General features: G+C 44.0%; 1 protein-coding gene across 1 annotated transcript in view; it reads right to left on the minus strand.

Annotated features, from left to right (window-relative positions):
* myo6a (myosin VIa) overlaps nt 1-18,815 on the minus strand; it is a 244,455-nt gene that overhangs the window by 126,072 nt on the left and 99,568 nt on the right. The window contains 2 exon segments of the mRNA XM_052011416.1: nt 8,507-8,580; nt 14,812-14,881. Coding sequence (XP_051867376.1) covers nt 8,507-8,580; nt 14,812-14,881 — 144 coding nt within the window.

Consider the following 18,815-nt stretch of genomic DNA (forward strand, 5'->3'; position numbering starts at 1 on the left):
CTCCCATTTCACTAGCCTAGCCCAAAACCAACAGGTGGCAACAGAAATATCGTCATGAGAAGGTTTGTTTAAGATTTCAAGGACCCAGAAAAAGATCTTTCCGCACCATTGGTAGTATCTACAAGAGGCGCTGCCTCATGAAGGCAACATCCATCATCACAGATCCCCACCATCTGGGCCATGCCATCTTCTCGCAGCTACCATCGGGCAGGAGGTACAGAAGCCTGAAGTCCCACACCACCAGGTTCAAGAGCAGCTACTTCCCTTCAACCATTCAGTTCTGGAACCAACCTGCACAACCCTAATCACTACCTCAGTAATAGCAACACTATGACCACTTTGATCACTTTGCGCTAAAATGGACTTTGCTTTTCTTTGCTCTAATTTTCTTGTAAAAATTGTGTACGTTTAATTTATATTTTTCTTGTGAATGAATGTTGCTTATATGAAGCTATGTGCCTCTGATGCTGCTGCGAGTAAGTTTTACATTGCACCTGTGCATACATGTAATTATGAATATGACAATAAACTAGACTTTGACCAGAAAGCTCTCTTCAGACATCAGCTTCGAAACAATCTGATGATTCCCCACAAACAGGAGCAGCAGAGTATCCTCAGTGTCTAGAATGGGCCAAAGTTCCCCATAATTAGCACCTGTGAAGAGATTCTTGGCTTCTCCACGATCAAGTCATCGCAAGACACAGCAGGGAAACAGGCCCTTCAGCCCACTGAGTCCGTGCTGAACATCAACGACCTATTGACACTAATCCTACATTAATCTTATTTTTTATTCTCCCCACATTCTCATCAACTCCTCAGACTGCACCACTCACCCACTCGGGACAATTTACAGTTGCCAATTTACCTACCAACCCACATCTATTTGGGATGTGGAAGGAAACCAGAGCACCTAGAGGAAACCCATGCAGCTTCAGAGAGAATGTGCAAACTCCACACAGACAGCACCGGAGGCCAGGATTGAACCTGAATCTCTGGAGCTGTGAGGCAGCGGCTCTATGAACCGTACAGCCAGGACTAGTTTGAGGAAAATAGCCAGGAGATCCAGGAGACAATTAGCCACAAACATAAGAAATTCTTAGACGGGAGACTCCATTACAGCTCAAGTGACCGGGACTGCTGGGATTTCTCTGTTGGGAGCCAGCATGGAGTCAATGGGACAAATGTAATAAGTAGAAGACCTGCAGTCTGATTCTTCAGCATCTTCAGGGCCATCTGTTGCCTAGACTCCAAAGTGTTCACTCCACTGAAAGCCAAGGACAGAGGAGACCTTGTCAAAGACAGAGGAGACCTTGTCAAGGACAGAGGCAGTCAGCACCCATAGGGAGGAACACTTCAAGGAACTCCTCAACCTTGACACTGCCCTTGGACTCAAAGCAATATAGCATGGAAACCGGCCCTTTGGCCCAACTCATCCTTGCCAACCAAGCTAGTCCCTTTTGCCCCGCTTGACCCAGATCCCTTTAAACCTTGACTCGATCCCACAGTAAACTATTCTGTCCAGCCTGACTAACAATAAGTCAAAAAGTCACTTAAAATGAAAAACAACAAGGCCTCAGGAATACACGGTACCTCTGCTAAAGGACTAAAACTCGGCAGAGAAGAATCTCACTCACAAATTTACCAACCTCATCTCTCACAAATCTGAGGTGAAGAGGACGTGCCAGGGAATCTGCAGTTATAACCAACTGCAAGAAAGAATTATGGCGATCACATAGGGGTTTCGCTGCTGGCAGCCACTGGAAGGTCATCAACAGGGTTCCCTTCAACTTCCTCCTCCCAGTGTCACAGGTGACTCACGGGACAGAATCCATGATCTAGAGACACAGTGGACACACTCGTCACTGGGCAACAACTTCCAAAGAACTGCAGATACCATCTTTGTGTGGACTTGTAAGAACTTTGATTCTAACATTCAAATAGGACTGTTGAGTATCCTTCTAAAATTTCAAACACCCCCTCTGTAAATCCATCTCCACCTTAAGTCTGCAACACAATGGTATGCAAGCTGTAATCTTAACCAACAGGTCCACAACAGGCACAATCAGTGCAGACCAGTGTCAAGCAAGGCTGAATCATCACCCCAATGACTTTTTCAAACTTTCACACCACAATGCTGCACCTCATCTCCAACAGCTGGAGTGCAGCTAATCAACAAGACAAGTGTGAAAGCATTCACTCTACAGGGCCTCCACTCCAGAACCAACATCACCCCAACTTCAGTCATCAAACAGCATGTACAGACAACATGCACAGGTTCCGAGGCCTTGCTCTGATACTTGGGCACTGGATTGTACAAGAAGATGGGTCTTGGTATCGGTGTTGGTTTATTATTGTCACTTGGACCGAGGTACAGTGAAAAGCTCGTCTTGCATACCGATCGTACAGGTCAATTCATTACACAGTGCAGTTACATTGGGTTAGTACAGAGTGCATTGATGTAGTACAGGTAAAAAACAATAACAGTACAGAGTAAAGTGTCACAGCTACACAGAAAGTGCAGTGCAATAAGGTGCAAGATCACAACAAGGTAGTTCGTGAGGTCATAGTCCATCTCACTGTAATAGTCTTATCACAGTGGGGTAGAAGCTGTCCTTAAGTCTGGTGGTACGTGCCCTCAGGGTCCTGTATCTTGCACTCAGGACAAAGATTCTCATCCAACCTGCCCCACTGACCAATACCTATCAAGGTTTACATGGTGACCCTGGAAAACATGGACCCATGTCTCAGGAGCAAAGGCAGGAGTCATCAATGAAATTCAGCATCATCTTCAGTATGTCAGCACAGCCTCTGGCCATCTGATAAATGAGTGCTTGAAGACTCTGAGACTCCGGACCTGAGTATGAAGCTCGTGGTCTGCCAGGCTGCAGTGATCCTTGCCCTTCTCTACACCTCTGAGATGCGGACCACTTATAGCAGATACTTCAAAGCACTGGAAAGATGATGCCAACACTGTGTCCACAAAATCCTCCAAATCCACCAGCAGGATAGGTACATAGTTCCCTGAAAATGGCGACACTAGGGAGAGAGGGTGGTGAAGGTTGTGTTTGGCATACTTGCATCCATACGTCAGGGCAATAAGTACAAGAGATGGGATGTCATGTTGCAAATGTACAAGATGTCGGTGAGACCACATTTGTAGTATTGTGTGCAGTCCTGGTTCCTCAGCTATAGGAAGGATGTTTTTAAGCTGGAAAAGATGCAGAAAAGATTCACAAGCATGTTACTGGGACTGGAGTGCTTGAGTTATAAGGAGAGACTGGTTAGGCTGGGGCTTTGTTCCCTGGAGCATGGGAAGCTGAGGGGTGACCTCAGTGCTATATAAAATCATAAGGGGCATAGATAAGATGAATAATTACAGTCTTTTTCCCAGGGTAGGGGAGTCCAAAACTAGAGGGCATAGATTTAATATGAGAGGAGAAAACTTTAAAGGGGATCTGAGGGCAACTTTTTTCACACAGATGGTGGTGGGTATATGAAACAAGCTGCAAGAGAGACAGGTACAATTACAATGTTCAAAAGACACTTAGAAAGGTACATGGATAGGAAAGATTTAGAGGGACATGGGCCAAACACAGGCAAGTGGGTGCAGCCTAGAAAGGCAACTTGATCGGCATAGACGAGTTGAGCCGAAGGGCCTGTTTCCATGCTGAATAACTCTATCCACCGTCAGTGTCCTCTCCCAGGTCTGTACCTTCAGCACTGAGGCCCTAACTACATTCAACTGGCTTGTTGGACAGGCCACTCCTACACGTGCCCAGCACCAGACTCCCAAAACAAACACTCTATTCCAGCATCTGTCACAGCAAGAGAGTACCAGGTGGACAGATGAAACGATCCAAGGATGTCCTTTTAGAAAAAAAAGGTCCCACTGAATCCTGGGAACCCCCGGCCCAAAATGGAGAAGGAGCGTTTGAGATGGCACTGAGCATCTTGAGTCCTTTCACTGATGAAGGGAAGGAGTTTTTAAAGGGGACATGAGGGGAAGGGGAAGTTTTTTTTCATATATATATATATATATATATATATAGATATATATATACACACACACACACACACACACACACACACAGAGTGGTTGACATCTGGAACATAGTGATTGCATCTGATTCCACGACCTCAGGCAGTGGGATCAGATGCAATCACTATGCTCAAGAAGCATTTAGACAGACACTTGAATAGGCAAGTTATAGAAGAATGCGGTCCTAATGAGGGCAAAAAGGTCAGCATGGACATGGTGGGCCGAAGGGCCTATTTCTGTGCTGTGTGACTTTATGATGTGTGGATCAATAAATTGCCCATTGTGTGGGGGGTGAGTGGTAGAATATGGGAGGAGTTGATGGGAATGTGGAGAGAATAAAATGGGATGAGTGTAGGATTGGTGGAAATGGGTGGTTGGTGGTCGGCACAGACTCAGTGGGCTGAAGGACCTCTTTCCGTGCTGTCTGACTCCATAACCATTATGCCAGGAGTGCACAGGAGGGGTACACCAGCTCCCAAATGACCCATCTATCACCTGACTATGCACCTCCTGCCCCACCTGGGGAAAAGTCTGTGGTTCTCACGTTATTAACCTCATCAGCAACCTCAGAACCCACAGAACTGGAGCAGAGGCAAGTCATCCTCTATACCGAGGAACTGCCAAAGAGGAGAAATGGAAATCAGGAGAATTTCATGAGATGGATGGATTTTTGAACGACAAGAATATTTCTGGCTATGGAGCCATGGTAGGTAAATGGACATAGTCTCAGCGAATAACAAACAGATTCAAAGAACTGCATGACCCTGGAACAGCACAAATGTTACTCATGCCTGGATTATGACCACTGGTCTCCCCTGAGCCAACAGCTTCCTGGGCCTGATTTACATTATTGAAAGCCAGCCCACTTTTGGTACACACATACATTTTACCCACAGGAGCCAGAAGGGTCTTGACCCGAAACGTCAACTGCTCATTTTCCTCCATAGATGCTGCCTGACCCACTGAGTTTCTCCAGCAGTTTTTTTTCCCGCCACACCAGATTCCAGCATCTGTAGTCTCATGTATGCAAATAGGTATAGTTCAAAATGAACACATTAAAACATTACAGGTGGTAATTAAGGTTAACAGAAAGTAATGAGTACTTTGTTGGATTTAACAGCTTACACTTCAAATAGTAATACCAGAATCAGGGATGATTACAACTTTTGTTTTAAATATACTTCCACTACAGACCCAATGACTCTGCATGCCGGTATGTTGAGCAATGAGTACCATACTGCAGTCAAACCACATAATGAAACTACCAGCTTAAACCAGCTAAACCGCACTGGATTCACATCACACCCACCTGTGCAAAAATGAAAATAAACACCTTGTTTAAAAAAAACTAGGAGGAAACACCACTCCCTGGTAACGCCCAGTGCCAGTGAGCAACCAACCTGTGCAGTCAGAAATCAGTTTTCTAAAACCCACATCTCTTCAGAATCGGAAGAAAGTCCAACTGTTGATTTCTGACACAGCTTCAAACAGTTCTCTCTCACCAGAAGAGACCATTATAGCATTGCATTAGGTATCCAGCTGTGAGCAACTCAATCTCCACTGATACCAGCAGTCTACGCTCAAGGATAAAATTCCTAGAATTAAGCCTCCCTGTTCACAGTATATAATACATTTGTCACGTTGCTCATACAAAGTGCTGCTACCTCCTTTCCTCTTTCCCATCCCAATGCTCAACCTGATAAAACCTGTTCAAGGTTGTGCAAGTCCATCACAATGCCACCACTGGATGGGACATTTGTAGAGCAGATGGAGGTATTTGATTTCCATCTTTGAGTGTGATAGGCTGAACAACACTGGGGCAGGTTTCAACAGACTGATGATAATAAATTTACACACAATAATCTGAACTTTAAGGTTAGAAAGGCAATTGGAGTTGTCTTCAAGTCCTTTCCCTGGAGCAGAGGAGGTTAGAAGGAGACATGATTAAGGTATATAAAATTATGAAGGGTACAGATAGGGTAGACTGCAGGAAACCTCCCCTTATCGGAGGTAGATAAAACTAGAGGACATAGATTTAGGGTAAGGGGTGCAAAATTTAGTGGGGATTTGAGGGGGACCTTTCTCACTCACTGGATGGCTGCAGTTTCAGCCCACTTCACACCAAGTTGCAGTCTTAAGATCTACCCAGCGATTCCATAAATTCCTTCCAAGCTCAGTTCTTCAGTTTGTCATCAACCCAGCCCAGTTTGCCTGTGTTTACTCTCATGCTATTGTGTCTTCAAGTCCACGTCGCCAGACTTGGACTACAGCGCCACATTCTACCTCAGCCAAGCTTCAATTATATTCCCTCAAATCCAAGGTCTGCTGTCCACATTGAATACTTCATGCCCATGAAGGGCTCATTGATCTTCAATGAACAACCTGCTGCTATACTCAGGCTGTGGTGAAACACTCTAAGCATCAAAAGCTGCATTCCTGGACTTGGATTACCTGTCAGAAGGTAATATGTACAGCCCTGTATTACAGGAACTTAAGCACAGGACATTGACTGGTCTAGGTGTCCATTTTCCAATGAAGTCAAATCTCACCGAATCATCTGGATGGAGCACCTCCGAATCGCACCTCGCACAAGATGCAGTTTCCACAACACAACGGTCCACTTGTTCATTTAAAGAATTATTTCACAATCTTGCTGCACTGCAGCATTTGTCAAGGACTTGAGGACAATTCCAATTGTGTTTCTAACCTTAAAGTTCAGATTATTGTAAAAAAAAAAGTTTATTATCATCAGTCTTTTGAAGGCTGCCCTGGTACTGTTCAGCCTATCATTCTCAGAGATGAAATTTAAATATCTCCATCTGTTTGACAAATGATCACAACTATGAAGCCTGCATCATAATTACAGATCACAGTACATTGGTCCTGAAATTGATACAAAAAGCAGGAAGTCAGTGCCTTAATGCAAAAGAATAAAGAGAGAGCATGTAAAACACAAATAAATGACAATTCCCAAACATGAGGATGGAGCATTTCAGTTACGAGGAGAAAGTGGAGAGGCTGAGTCTGTTTTCCCTGGGGCAAAGGAGGTTAAGAGGGGACATAACTGAGGTGTATAAAATTATGAGGGGTTTAGATAGGGTAAACTGCAGGAAACTTTTCCCCTTATCAGAGATGAATAAAATGGGAGGACACAGAGTAGGGGTAAGGGGCAAGAGACTTAGAGGGGATCTGAGGGGGACCTTTTTCACCCAGAAAGTAGCGAGTAACTGGAATGCACTGCCAGGAAGAGTGGTGGAAACAGATTCACTGACAGCATCTAAGAAGTGTCTAGATGAGTACTTGAATCGCAAAGGCAGAGAATGCTTTGGGGCAAGTGCTGGACGATGGGATTAGTACAGATGGGTGCCCAATGATTGGGTAGGATGTGGTGGGCCGAATGGCCCATTTCTGTGCTGTACAACTGGGAAAATTCCATCAGCAGAAATACAACCAAGAACAGGTAGAAAGGAGGAGGCACATAAGCAGTTCCCTTACCACTAAAGGATGGAGAGGCCCGCTGTGATGCAGCTAGTAGAGCTGCTGCCTCACAGCTCCAGAGTCCAGGGTTCAATCCTGACCTCTGGTGGTGTATGTGTGTGCGTGGAGTTTGAACGTTCTCCCTGTGACTGCGTGGGTTTCCTCTGGGTGCTCCGGTTTCCTTCCACAAGCCAAAGGCATGTGGGTTGGTGGATTAATTAGCCCTGGTGTGTAGGTGAGTGGTAGAATGCAGGGGGAAGTTGATGTGAACGTGGGGAGAATAGAAATGGGATTAGTGTAAATGGGTGCTTGATGGTTGGCATGGACTCAGTGGGCCGAAGGGCCTGTTTGCCTGTTGTGTGACTCAAGGACTCTAGAGACAGCCATTCCAGATGATTAACAGCACAAAAGTTTTGCAAGGTCTGGTCTCCAGGATGAACAGTGTAACAAAATTTGATCCACAAATTGAGAAAAAAGTACCCACACAAGCAACAACCCAGAAGCCGACTGTAAGTTTCCACCATTATTAATTTGACATTTTTAGATGGTAAAGTAAGGGCAAAAGCTTTAGTTGTGAAGTCAAGCAACCATGCTCAATGTAGTAGGGAATACCTTGTATAACTGTACAGGAAAGGTGGAAGAAACCTGGAACTCCACTTGCAACACACCATCATTCCCCAGCAAGCCCACCACATCAACAATTATGCAAAGTGGAACTACTGAGGTTTTCAAGACTGAGATTTGCCAATCGTTCTCAGGCAGCAGTATCAGCGATATGGAGGGAAGGTGTAGAGCTGAGGTGCATATCTGCAAACATCTAATTAAATGGCAGAACACATTCGAAAGGCTGCTTTGATCTGTTCCAAATCTTGTGGGAACAACTGCAATTGAGCCTGTATGTCCTATTCAAGTAGTATCTTCTTGTGTGGCTCATTTCAGAATCCATAACACAGTGGGGACTTTGAGTTGGGATTAGCTCACGGTACTCACATAGATTTTATCTTTGCTATAGCGCACTCGAACATTGTTCAGGAGCGTAGCTTCATTTAAGTACATGAGGCCACCTGGAAGAAAATGCAGAAAGAAACCAATGAGTTCTAGCAGCTGCTGCATGGCAGATGTCAGCTACACCTCTCAGCCAGTGTATATCAGTAACTGGAATTCAATGCCTGAACAGTTGTCTCAAAGGAACTAATATTTGCATCATAGCTTCGTGCACACAAACAAAGAATGCCTTCAAGTACAGTCAGGACATCTAACAAAATCCATTCTGCAAAGGAATAGAACAAAAGCAACTCCTTGTGAAGCAGGACATCAATACCCATCACTGGCAAAACCACAAACCTGACTCAGGCTGTCAATTATGCATAAATCAATCTTCGTTTTAATTTGGAAATAAGGTTCTTAATTCTTCCAGTTTTTCCAATTCACAATTATACACTGGCACTGAGTGTTTCCATACAACTTCCAGACATTCCTTCCATTTAGCAGTCCTTAAGTAACTCTATGAAAGAGCTGATAAATAGATGACGCTACTAATTTGGCTTATGAAAACAAAGTTACAATCACAAAATTATTTGTTCTGCTTATAGGAAACAATCTGGAATCTCTCTGAGTGAATACAACAGACAGGTGGAAAAGAAAATTCATATAATTATATCATCAGCAGCAAAAGTGATAGCATGCCATTCGTTAAAACAGACTATGAAAGAGCTAGCACCAACTATGTTAGAATATTGGGTATGTTGGCATATTGGGTATGTTGGCAATTAACAGTGAAAATGTTTAGAAATATAGAAACATAGAAAAACCTACAGCACAATTCAGGCCCTTTGGCCCACAAAGCTGTGCCGAACATGTCCCTACCCTAGATATTACTAGGCTTACCCATAGTCCTCTATTTTCGTCAGCTCCATGTACCTATCCAACAGTCTCTTAAAAGACCCTATCGTATCTGCCTCCACCACCGTCACCGGCAGCCCATTCCACACACTCACCACTCTCTGAGTAAAAAACTTAACCCTGACATCTCCTCTATACCTACTCCCCAGCACCTTAAACCTATGTCCTCTTGTGGCCACCATTTCAGCCCTGGGGGAAAGCCTCTGACTATCTACCCTATAAATATCTCTCATCATCTTATATACCTCTATCAGGTCCCCCCTTATCCTCCTTCGCTCCAAGGAGAAAAGGCCAAGTTCCCTCAACCTGCTTTCATAAGGCATGCTCCACATTCCAGGCAACATCCTTGTAAATCTCCTCTGCACCCTTTCTATGGCTTCCACATCCTTCCTGTAGTGAGGCGAACAGAACTGAGCACAGTACTCCAAGTGGGGTCTGACCAGGGTCCTATATAACTGCAACAATACCTTCCGGCTCCTAAATTCAATTCCACAATTGATGAAGGACAATACACCATATGCCTTCTTAACCACAGAGTCAACCTGAGCAGCTGCTTTGAGCGTCCTATGGACTTGGACCCCAAGATCCCTCTGATCCTCCACACTGCCAAGAGTCCTACCATTAATACTATATTCTGCCATCATATTTGACCTACCAAAATGAACCACTTCACACTTATCTGGGTTGAACTGCATCTGCCACTTCTCAGCCCAACTTTGTATCCTATCTATGTCCCGCTATAACCTCTGACAGCCCTCTATACTATCCACAACACATCCTACCTTTGTGTCATCCACAAACTTACTAACCCATCCCTCCACTTCCTCATCCAGGTCGTTTATAAAAATCACAAAGAGTAAGGGTCCCAGAACAGATCCCTGAGGTACACCACTGGTCACCGACCTCCATGCAGAATATGACCCTTCAACAACTACTCTTTGCCTTCTGAGAGCTAGCCAGTTCTGGATCCACACTGCAATGTCCCCTTGGATCCCATGCCTCCTTACTTTCTCAATAGGCCTTGCATGGGGTACCTTATCAAATGCCTTGCTGAAATCCATATACACTACATCTACTGCTCTCCCTTCATCGATGTGTTTAGTCACATCCTCAAAAAATTCAATCAGGCTCGTAAGGCAAGACCTGCCCTTAACAAAGTCATGCTGACTATTCCTAATCATATTATACCTCTCCAAATGTTCATAAATCCTGCCTCTCAGGATCTTCTCCATCAGCTTACCAACCACTGTGTTAAGACTCACCGGTCTATAATTTCCTGGGCTATCCCTACTCCCCTTCTTGAATAAGGGAACAACATCCGCAACCCTCCAGTCTTCTGGAACCTCTCTCGTCTCCATCGATGATGCAAAGGTCATTGTCAGAGGCTCCGCAATCTCCTCTCTCGCCTCCCACAGCAGCCTGGGGTACATCCCATCCGGCCCCGGCGACTTATCCAACTCGATGTTTTCCAAAAGTTCTAGCACCTCCTCTTTCTTAAATATCTACATGCTCAAGCTTTTCAGGCCGCTGCAAGTCCACACTACAATCCCCCAGATCCTTTTCCGAAGTGAATACTGATGTAAAGTATTCATTAAATATCTCCGCTATTTTTTCCGGATCCATACACACTTTCCCACTACTGCACTTGACAGGCCCTATTCTTTTGCATCTTATCCTCTTGCTCTTCACATACTTGTAGAATGCCTTGGGGTTTTCCTTAATCCTGCCTGCCAAGGCCTTTTCATGTCCCCTCCTGGCTCTCCTAATTTCCTTCTTAAGCTTTTTCCTGTTAGCCTTATACTCTTTCAGATCTCTAACATTACCTAGCTCTCTGTACCTTTCGTAAGCTTTTCTTTTCCTATTGACTAGATTTATTATAGCCTTTGTACACCATGGTTCCTGTATCCTCTCGTGACTCCCCTGTCTCATTGGAACATGCTTATGCAGAACTCCACACAAATATCCCCTGAATATTTGCCATATTTCTTCCGTACTTTTCCCTGAGAACATCTGTTCCTGATTTAATCTTCCAATTTCCTGCCTGAGAGCCTCATAATTCCCTTCACTCCAAGTAAAGGCCTTTCTTGTCTGTCTGTTGCTATCTCCCTCCAGTGCTATCGTAAAGGGATCTCCAAAATGCTCACCCACTGAGAGGTCTGACACCTGACCAGGTTCATTTCCCAACACCAAATCAAGCACAGCCTCTCCTCTTGTAGGTGTATCTACATATTGTGTCAAGAATCCTTCCTGAACACACTTAACAAACTCCCCCCAAATCCAAACCCCTCACTGTCTGGAGATGCCAATCAATGTTTGGGAAATTGAAATCTCCCATCACAACAACTCTGCTATTCTCACACCTTTCCAGGATCTGCTTCCCTATCTGCTCCTCACTATCCCTGTTACTATTGGGTGGCCTATAAAAAACACCCATTAAGGTTATTGACCCCTTCCTGTTCCTAACCTCCACCCACAGAGATTCTGTAGACAGTCCCTCCATGACGTCCACCTTTTCTGCAGTCGTGACACTATCTCTGATCAACAGTTCCACTCCCCCACCTCTTTTGCCTCCCTCCCTGTCCTTGAAGCAACCATTCCAGTCCCTGAGCCATCCAAGTCTCTGTAATGGCCACCACATCGTATCTCCAAGTATCTCCATCGTTTCTCATAAGAAGAACTAAACTGAAACTAGTCTCTAATCCCAAAGTGTTAGCTACCTCAACAACATCAACAGCATCTGCACAGTATGTAAAACAAACCCTTCAAAAGATTAAGTGCAACCAATTTGTAAACAATAGTTAGCTCAATATACTTGCTTCTGTGCACTGGAAAGTGTAAAAGTGGAAGTAGGGCAGAATGAAACCAGGTCAAACACGACAACAAAATTATTCTGAGCTCACGGAAATAATCCAGGTTCAGTGAAAGACACTCAACAATCTTTGGACTTCTGCATTCAAAGCTGAGCTCAACAGAACACCATCACAAAGACAGTTCCACCAGTGGAATGGATGGCTCAAAAATTCACTTCTGGATATTGCTGTATCCAGTTTTGAATTGGTACAGTGCGTAGTGATGAAGCCCAGCAAGTCTTGTTCCCTGGCATCTGAAATCAGAGAAAATTTAAACCACAAAGAGGCAATTTTTGGACAGGTACATGGATAGGAAAGGTTTAGAGGGATATGGGCCAAATGCAGGCAAATGGGACTAGCTTAGATAGGCACCTTGGTCAGCACTGTTGAGTTGGGCTGTACAAATCCATGACTCTATCTGGCCCAATGGTTTTGTGCTTGTGGAATAGAACCACCCAGCCGTATCCCACCATCCATTACTGGGTCTGTAACCCTGCAGCTCTTGGCTGCTCAAGTACACATCCAAGCACTGTTTAAAGGTGGTGAGGATTTCTGCCTCCAACACCCTTTTGGCAGAAGTTCTTGGGTGAAGAAATAATCTTCTCAGCTCACCCTCTAATCCTCCTAACAGCTACTTTAAATCTCTGCCCTTGGTTTTTGAACCCTCTGCTAAGGGAAATACATCCTTCTTATTTATACCTTTTAGGTCCCTCAATTTTATACACTTCAATTAAGTCTCCCTTTTGGCCTCCTCTGTTCCAAAGAAAACAACCTACGGTCATCCAATCTTCCCTCATATCTGAAATGTTCCAGTCCTGGCAATATCCTCAGAAATCACTTCCCCAATTCTACTGCTCTGGTTAATATCTTGAAGATTGACAGCAACATCTCATTTCTGTGATGCCGTTGATACATTCATTCAATGGCACGTCCCAAATACATGAACTCCATCACCTGGAAGGACGGGTGGCAAGGGCATTTGGAATTCCAGTACCTCAGCCTGACTGAGGCAAATAGCATTCATTCATTGACACTGGTATGGAACTCCCTTCCTGAGAATGTGGTGGGCTGTATCGTTTCAACAGCCTTACTCAGACCACCTTCTCAAGGACAATCAGGGATGGGCAATAAATGCTGATCGTGGCTGCAATGCTCCAAATAATTTTTAAAAATTAATAACCAGTACCACAGAAATAAAAATGTGGACATTGACCAACAGAGTTAAGCTTTTTATTAGGATTTTTCACCCATCTGCTTTTTATGTTATCCTTGAATGTTTATCTACCCAATATTCCAAATAATTGCCCAATTTTGGCTAAATATCAACTGAAGCTATTTTATGATGCAGAAAAAAATGATTGAAAACACACATGGTTTAAATTTTCAATGTATCAAATGGAAAATCAGCATTACAGCTCCCACTTTTGAGGAACCAAGATTGCCTCTCAAACCCCTCAAGGTACGACAATGATACAGGAAAACTGCAGCATGTATCAAATGGAAATCTGACTGACCTAACGTTAACAGGAATACATTAAAAACATGCTGAAGCCTGCTAAACCCACAGTCAGACTGAGAATTAGGACTTTGTACATCCATGAATTGGACTGTGTAGACGCAAGGGAGCAGAAACATCACTTATTTTTGTTACTATCTCACAAAAGAACAGTGAGACACACTGGTTTCCTTGTCAATTCTAAAATTAATTATTCAATGCACCATTATGTACTTTTCAATTAAAAACTATACTGCTTGCGTGGACTTGGAGAGCACAAAATACTTGTGACTATTATTAATAGCTTATGTGCATTGTGCCAAAAGTTAAAATGAGGCAGCATTTGTTGCTTCCTTTTGATGTTCCTGAGCAAGAGGCATGTTGCAAACCTTTATCTACTCAGAAATGAAACAGCAAGTTAATGCGATCTGAACAGACAAGATTACATGCCAAAATTGGGTGCTAAAATAAAACTGCGGGTGATGTTCTCTATACACAGAGTTCAAACATACTGTCTCAATGCAATGGTAGGATACTATTTCAAACCTTCTGTGCATACGTAGATGAAATCAGCACTGGCAGTGATTTTGACATGCAGGACTTTAAACAAAGTAGGAGTCACCAAGTTCAAGAACAGGTTAAGTGTTAACTTCAGATTACAAGTTTGGAGTCGCAGCCTAGGGAATAAATTAGAATTCCCTGCAAGAGAGATAGCCTAATAAAGGCCATCAGTTTAAAGAGGAAGTCTTTACACATTAATTACAAAATGACTAATTAGGGATCAATTGTTAGTGAAATGTCTGAGAGTGTACTTTAGAAAACAGTTCCAGGCAGGTGCACTGCTTCTGTGTTATTAGAACCGTGAAGGTCATCAATGTTGTGTAATTGTAGAATGGTTTACTAAACACTTCGTATTGAGTTAAGAGTTCAAGCTGTTCAAAGTCAGTGCAAATCTGGCAATTCAGAGGTATGGAAATACTCCGAGAACCATTTCAGACTGCTGGCAAAGTGTGGGTTAATCCCATCCCAGAACCACTCGTCCTACTCACAGTTATCTTCCACATCCTTTTTATTGTCTTCTTCTGCAGGAAAAACTTGATTGACGGGAGCTAAAAAAGTCTGGAAAAAAATTCAGATTGTTAATTCATTGCAGAACAGAGATGGAAGCTTGAAGAAACAATACAATATTTGCCATTGACTATATGATACCAAGAACAACAGGAAACCTCATCACCAGTTGTCCCTTCCCAGGGAGTTTTGTTTTAAAAGATTTACATTTTTACAACATGTACGTTTCCATCAGAATATACAAAATTCAAGTTAAAACACAACCATCCTTGTCCAGGATATTTCCAGCCACACTGGTCCCAGAAGGCCTCAAGCAAGCCCATGGACATCGTAATCTCCCTATTAAGGGACACCAGGCTTTGCACAGCTTTTAAAATTACAACTGGGGAGGAGGGGTTTGGAACAAGAGACAAATGGGAGCGGGGGCGTGGAGGGAGGTGGGAGTGGGGGCGAGCAGGGAGGGAGGAGTGGGGGCGTGGAGAGAGGTGGGGAGTGGGGGTGTGGAGAGAGGTGGGGAGAGGGGGCGAGGAGGGGGGGAGTGGGGGCGTGGAGGGAGTGGGATGGGGGGGAAATAGGGGTCAGTAAGGGGAGTGGATGAGATCATGTGAAAACATCCCAGAAAACGCCATCCTGAATTCTCAACACTACATCCCCCCTCCCCCACCCAATGCCCCCAACTTTAAAACATTACCCTTAGGTGCCTATGTTGGAGAAACTCTAACATTGAAAACAAAAGAAGATCTGAAGCAAGCCTTCAACCTAACATAAAAGTATGCTTTTCTTGATATTAAATCAGCAATCAAACCTTTAGTTGTGCAATTACAAAAATTCAAGGTACAACTCAGAGCAAAAGGAGATGCCACATAAATGAAGCTGACCCGACTGAAATTTTCATGATATGGAAAAAAAATGAATTATGCACATAAATAAAGGTACAGTGATCTACTCAAACTCACTGGTCACACACCAGTGGAAGTGTGCTGTTTCTTCCTTCATGCCATTCTTTTGACAGAAGGTGGATCAACAAGGCCCCCACCTTACCAACCTTAACCTGCCCTGCCCCTGAATGCCCCCAGGATTGTCCGTTGCTCTCAATTGGTCCCCTTGATTGCCACTGCTCGTCACCCAAAGCAAATGCATTTTTGCAATTCTGTGTCAATTTACTACCAGCTGTTCGCTTGATGAGGAACAATTGTTCAAATTTATTATAAAAGTGGTCAATGCATGTAATGTGTAAGCATGTTAGCACAGACATGGTGGCCCGTAGGACTGATTCCTGTACTGTACCATTCTATGTTGTAGTGCACTGTGCGCTCATAGACCGTGGTGCATTGCCTCATCAGCCCTTTGCTGCTGTCTGAAAGAGACGGAGGTGACTGCAAACTCAGGTAAGTTCTAATCTACAACCAGCATAGCCCAAATGTGCCCTCGGCAGCTATGGGTTGTGAGCTGTTCTGTTGAGACACACGAGGCTGCAAATGCTGGAATCTGGAGCAACAACCAAGATACTGGAGAAACTCAGCAGGTCTGGCAGCACCTGTGGACGAAAACGGGCGCAAGGCAGGTGCTCGGCGAAGCGGTTGCCTAGTCTGCGTCTGGTCTCACTGATGTAGAGGAGGACACATCGGCAGCACCGGATGCAATAAACAAGGCCGGAAGAGATACATGTGAATGTCTGCCTGTTCCATAACCGAGTTGATAATGGGACAATGAGGACAAAGCGCTGGTATGAGCTCAGGACGAGGCCTAGGACAATCTGGGTCTGATGGCCAGAAGGCATGAATTTACTTCCCAGTGTTCAGTAGTCCAGGTGCCAAGACCCTGGCTGGTGTTGCCAGATACCAGTGTGGGCTGTCTCAGCTGTAGGGTGGGGGATTCCACTAGGATACTAAGCTCTGGAGAGCCCAATGCAGCAGCAGAGCTCCTGCTGAACAGACAGAAGTTAACCAGAAGTTAAGCAAACAGGCTTAACTTGTATTTGCCCATCTTCCAATAAAAGCTCCCAAGAGGCTGCAGCTGTGGGAGTAACAGACAATAGGACAGCAGGAGACTTGCCCTGTTATATTGTCCCTTATTGGAGGGATCTCTGAGCCCTAACTACTAAATACCTCTGAGCCACGAACGAGTCCAAAAGTGAACTCAGGAGAAACCCCTTTAGGTAACAAGTGGTTAGAATGTGAGACTCATTCCCTTATTGAATGGTTAACACCAAACAGCATAGATACATTCAAACCAAAGCTAGATATCTCCATTGGGAGAAAGGTATAGAAGGATAAGTTGATGGAACCAGACTAAAAAGTGTGAAGGAGTTTCATGTGTAGTATAAACACCAACCTGTGCTAGTCTATAGACTTCCACCGACTCCTCTAACTCAATGATGTAACTTTTACAGCCAGAAATGTTGATGTTATAATCTGCTGTGTGAAGATATGGAAGGGGGAAATTTTTCAACATGACCCTTCACGTATTACATCAACATTGATACTAAATAAGACACGTGGTTTACATTCACTCAGCTGGAGAGATTGTGCAGAGACAGGCAGGTCAGGAAATGCACAACTGGTGTTGTTCTTCTTTACAACTCCATCAGTCCAGAGCAACATAATACAAGCTCCATCATCCTGAGTTCTAATTGCACTGAGCTGCCATAAGAGCTCCAGAGATGTGGACTGCTGCCAAAGTTTCAAGGGGCTCAATACCAGGAATTCATTTGCAATTTTGAGGAGGGGTTAGTCAAACATCCAGGAAACCATATACACAGGTATCAGAAACTGACATAGCCAGGGAATTTTATAGCTGCAATTCAATTTACAAGGCCCTTGCTCTAATGATAGCTTACTGTGGCTAACCAATGAGATTGATGAGGTTGAGACTCTGCTGTGATTGGACATCTATTAGTTATTGGTTTACTATTGTCACATGTACCAAGATAAAGTGAAAAGCTTTTGTTCTGCATGCCATCCATACAGATTATTCCATACACGAGGAATGAGGTAGTAAAAAGAAAACAGAATGCAGAATATAGTGTCGCAGTTACAGAGAAAGTGCACGGCAGGTAGGCAAATAAAGTACAAGGGCCATAAAGAGGTACATTGGGAGATCAAGAGTTCATCATTTAGCATATGAGTGGTCCGTTTAAGAGTCTGATAACAGCAGGATAGAAGTTGTCCTTGAGCGTGGTGGTTCACGCTCTCAGGCTTTTGTACCTTCTGCCCGATGGGAGAGGGGGGAAGAGAGAATGTCTAGCTTAGGAGGCGTCTTTGATTATATTGGCTGCTTTTCTGAGGCAGTGGGAAGTGTAGATGGAATCAATGGATGGAAGGTTGGTTTTCGTAATGGACTGGGTTTGTGTCTGCAACGCTCTGCAATTTCTTACAGTCTTGGGCAGAACAATTGCCATACCAAGCTATGATGCTTTCTGTGGTGCATCGATAAAAATTGGTGAGAGTCATTGGGGACATGCCAAATTTGCTTAGCAGGATTCTGCAGGATTTACTTTATTAAATAGTAACACAGGGAAACAACCATATCTTCTTGGGTAGTCCCTCAGGATTGAGGACAACTTACTTATACATGTCACAGGCAATGTCAGGGGAGTATTGGTATAGGTTTATTATTGTCACTTGTACCAAGGTACAGTGAAAAACTTGTCTTACAAACTGATCGTACAGGTCAATTCATTACACAGTGCAGTTGCATTGGGTTAGTACACAGTGCATTGATGTTGTACAGGTAAAAACAATAACAGTGCAGAGTAAAGTGTCACAGCTACAGAGAAAGTGCAGTGTAATAAGGTGCAAGGTCACAACAAGGTAGATCGTGAGGTCATAGGAAGTTCACCAACATAATGTGCTGAGAAGATTTGAACAGAAACAGCAAGCTGAAAAATTAGTGCATGGCTTACAGCTACCTTCTTGGGCAGACTTAGTTATATTTCACAGTTCCTCCTCACGATAGAAGATAACACTCCAACTTTTGTGCAAGT

The sequence above is a fragment of the Pristis pectinata genome, chromosome 3, assembly GCF_009764475.1.
Source record: "Pristis pectinata isolate sPriPec2 chromosome 3, sPriPec2.1.pri, whole genome shotgun sequence".
Taxonomy (NCBI): domain Eukaryota; kingdom Metazoa; phylum Chordata; class Chondrichthyes; order Rhinopristiformes; family Pristidae; genus Pristis; species Pristis pectinata.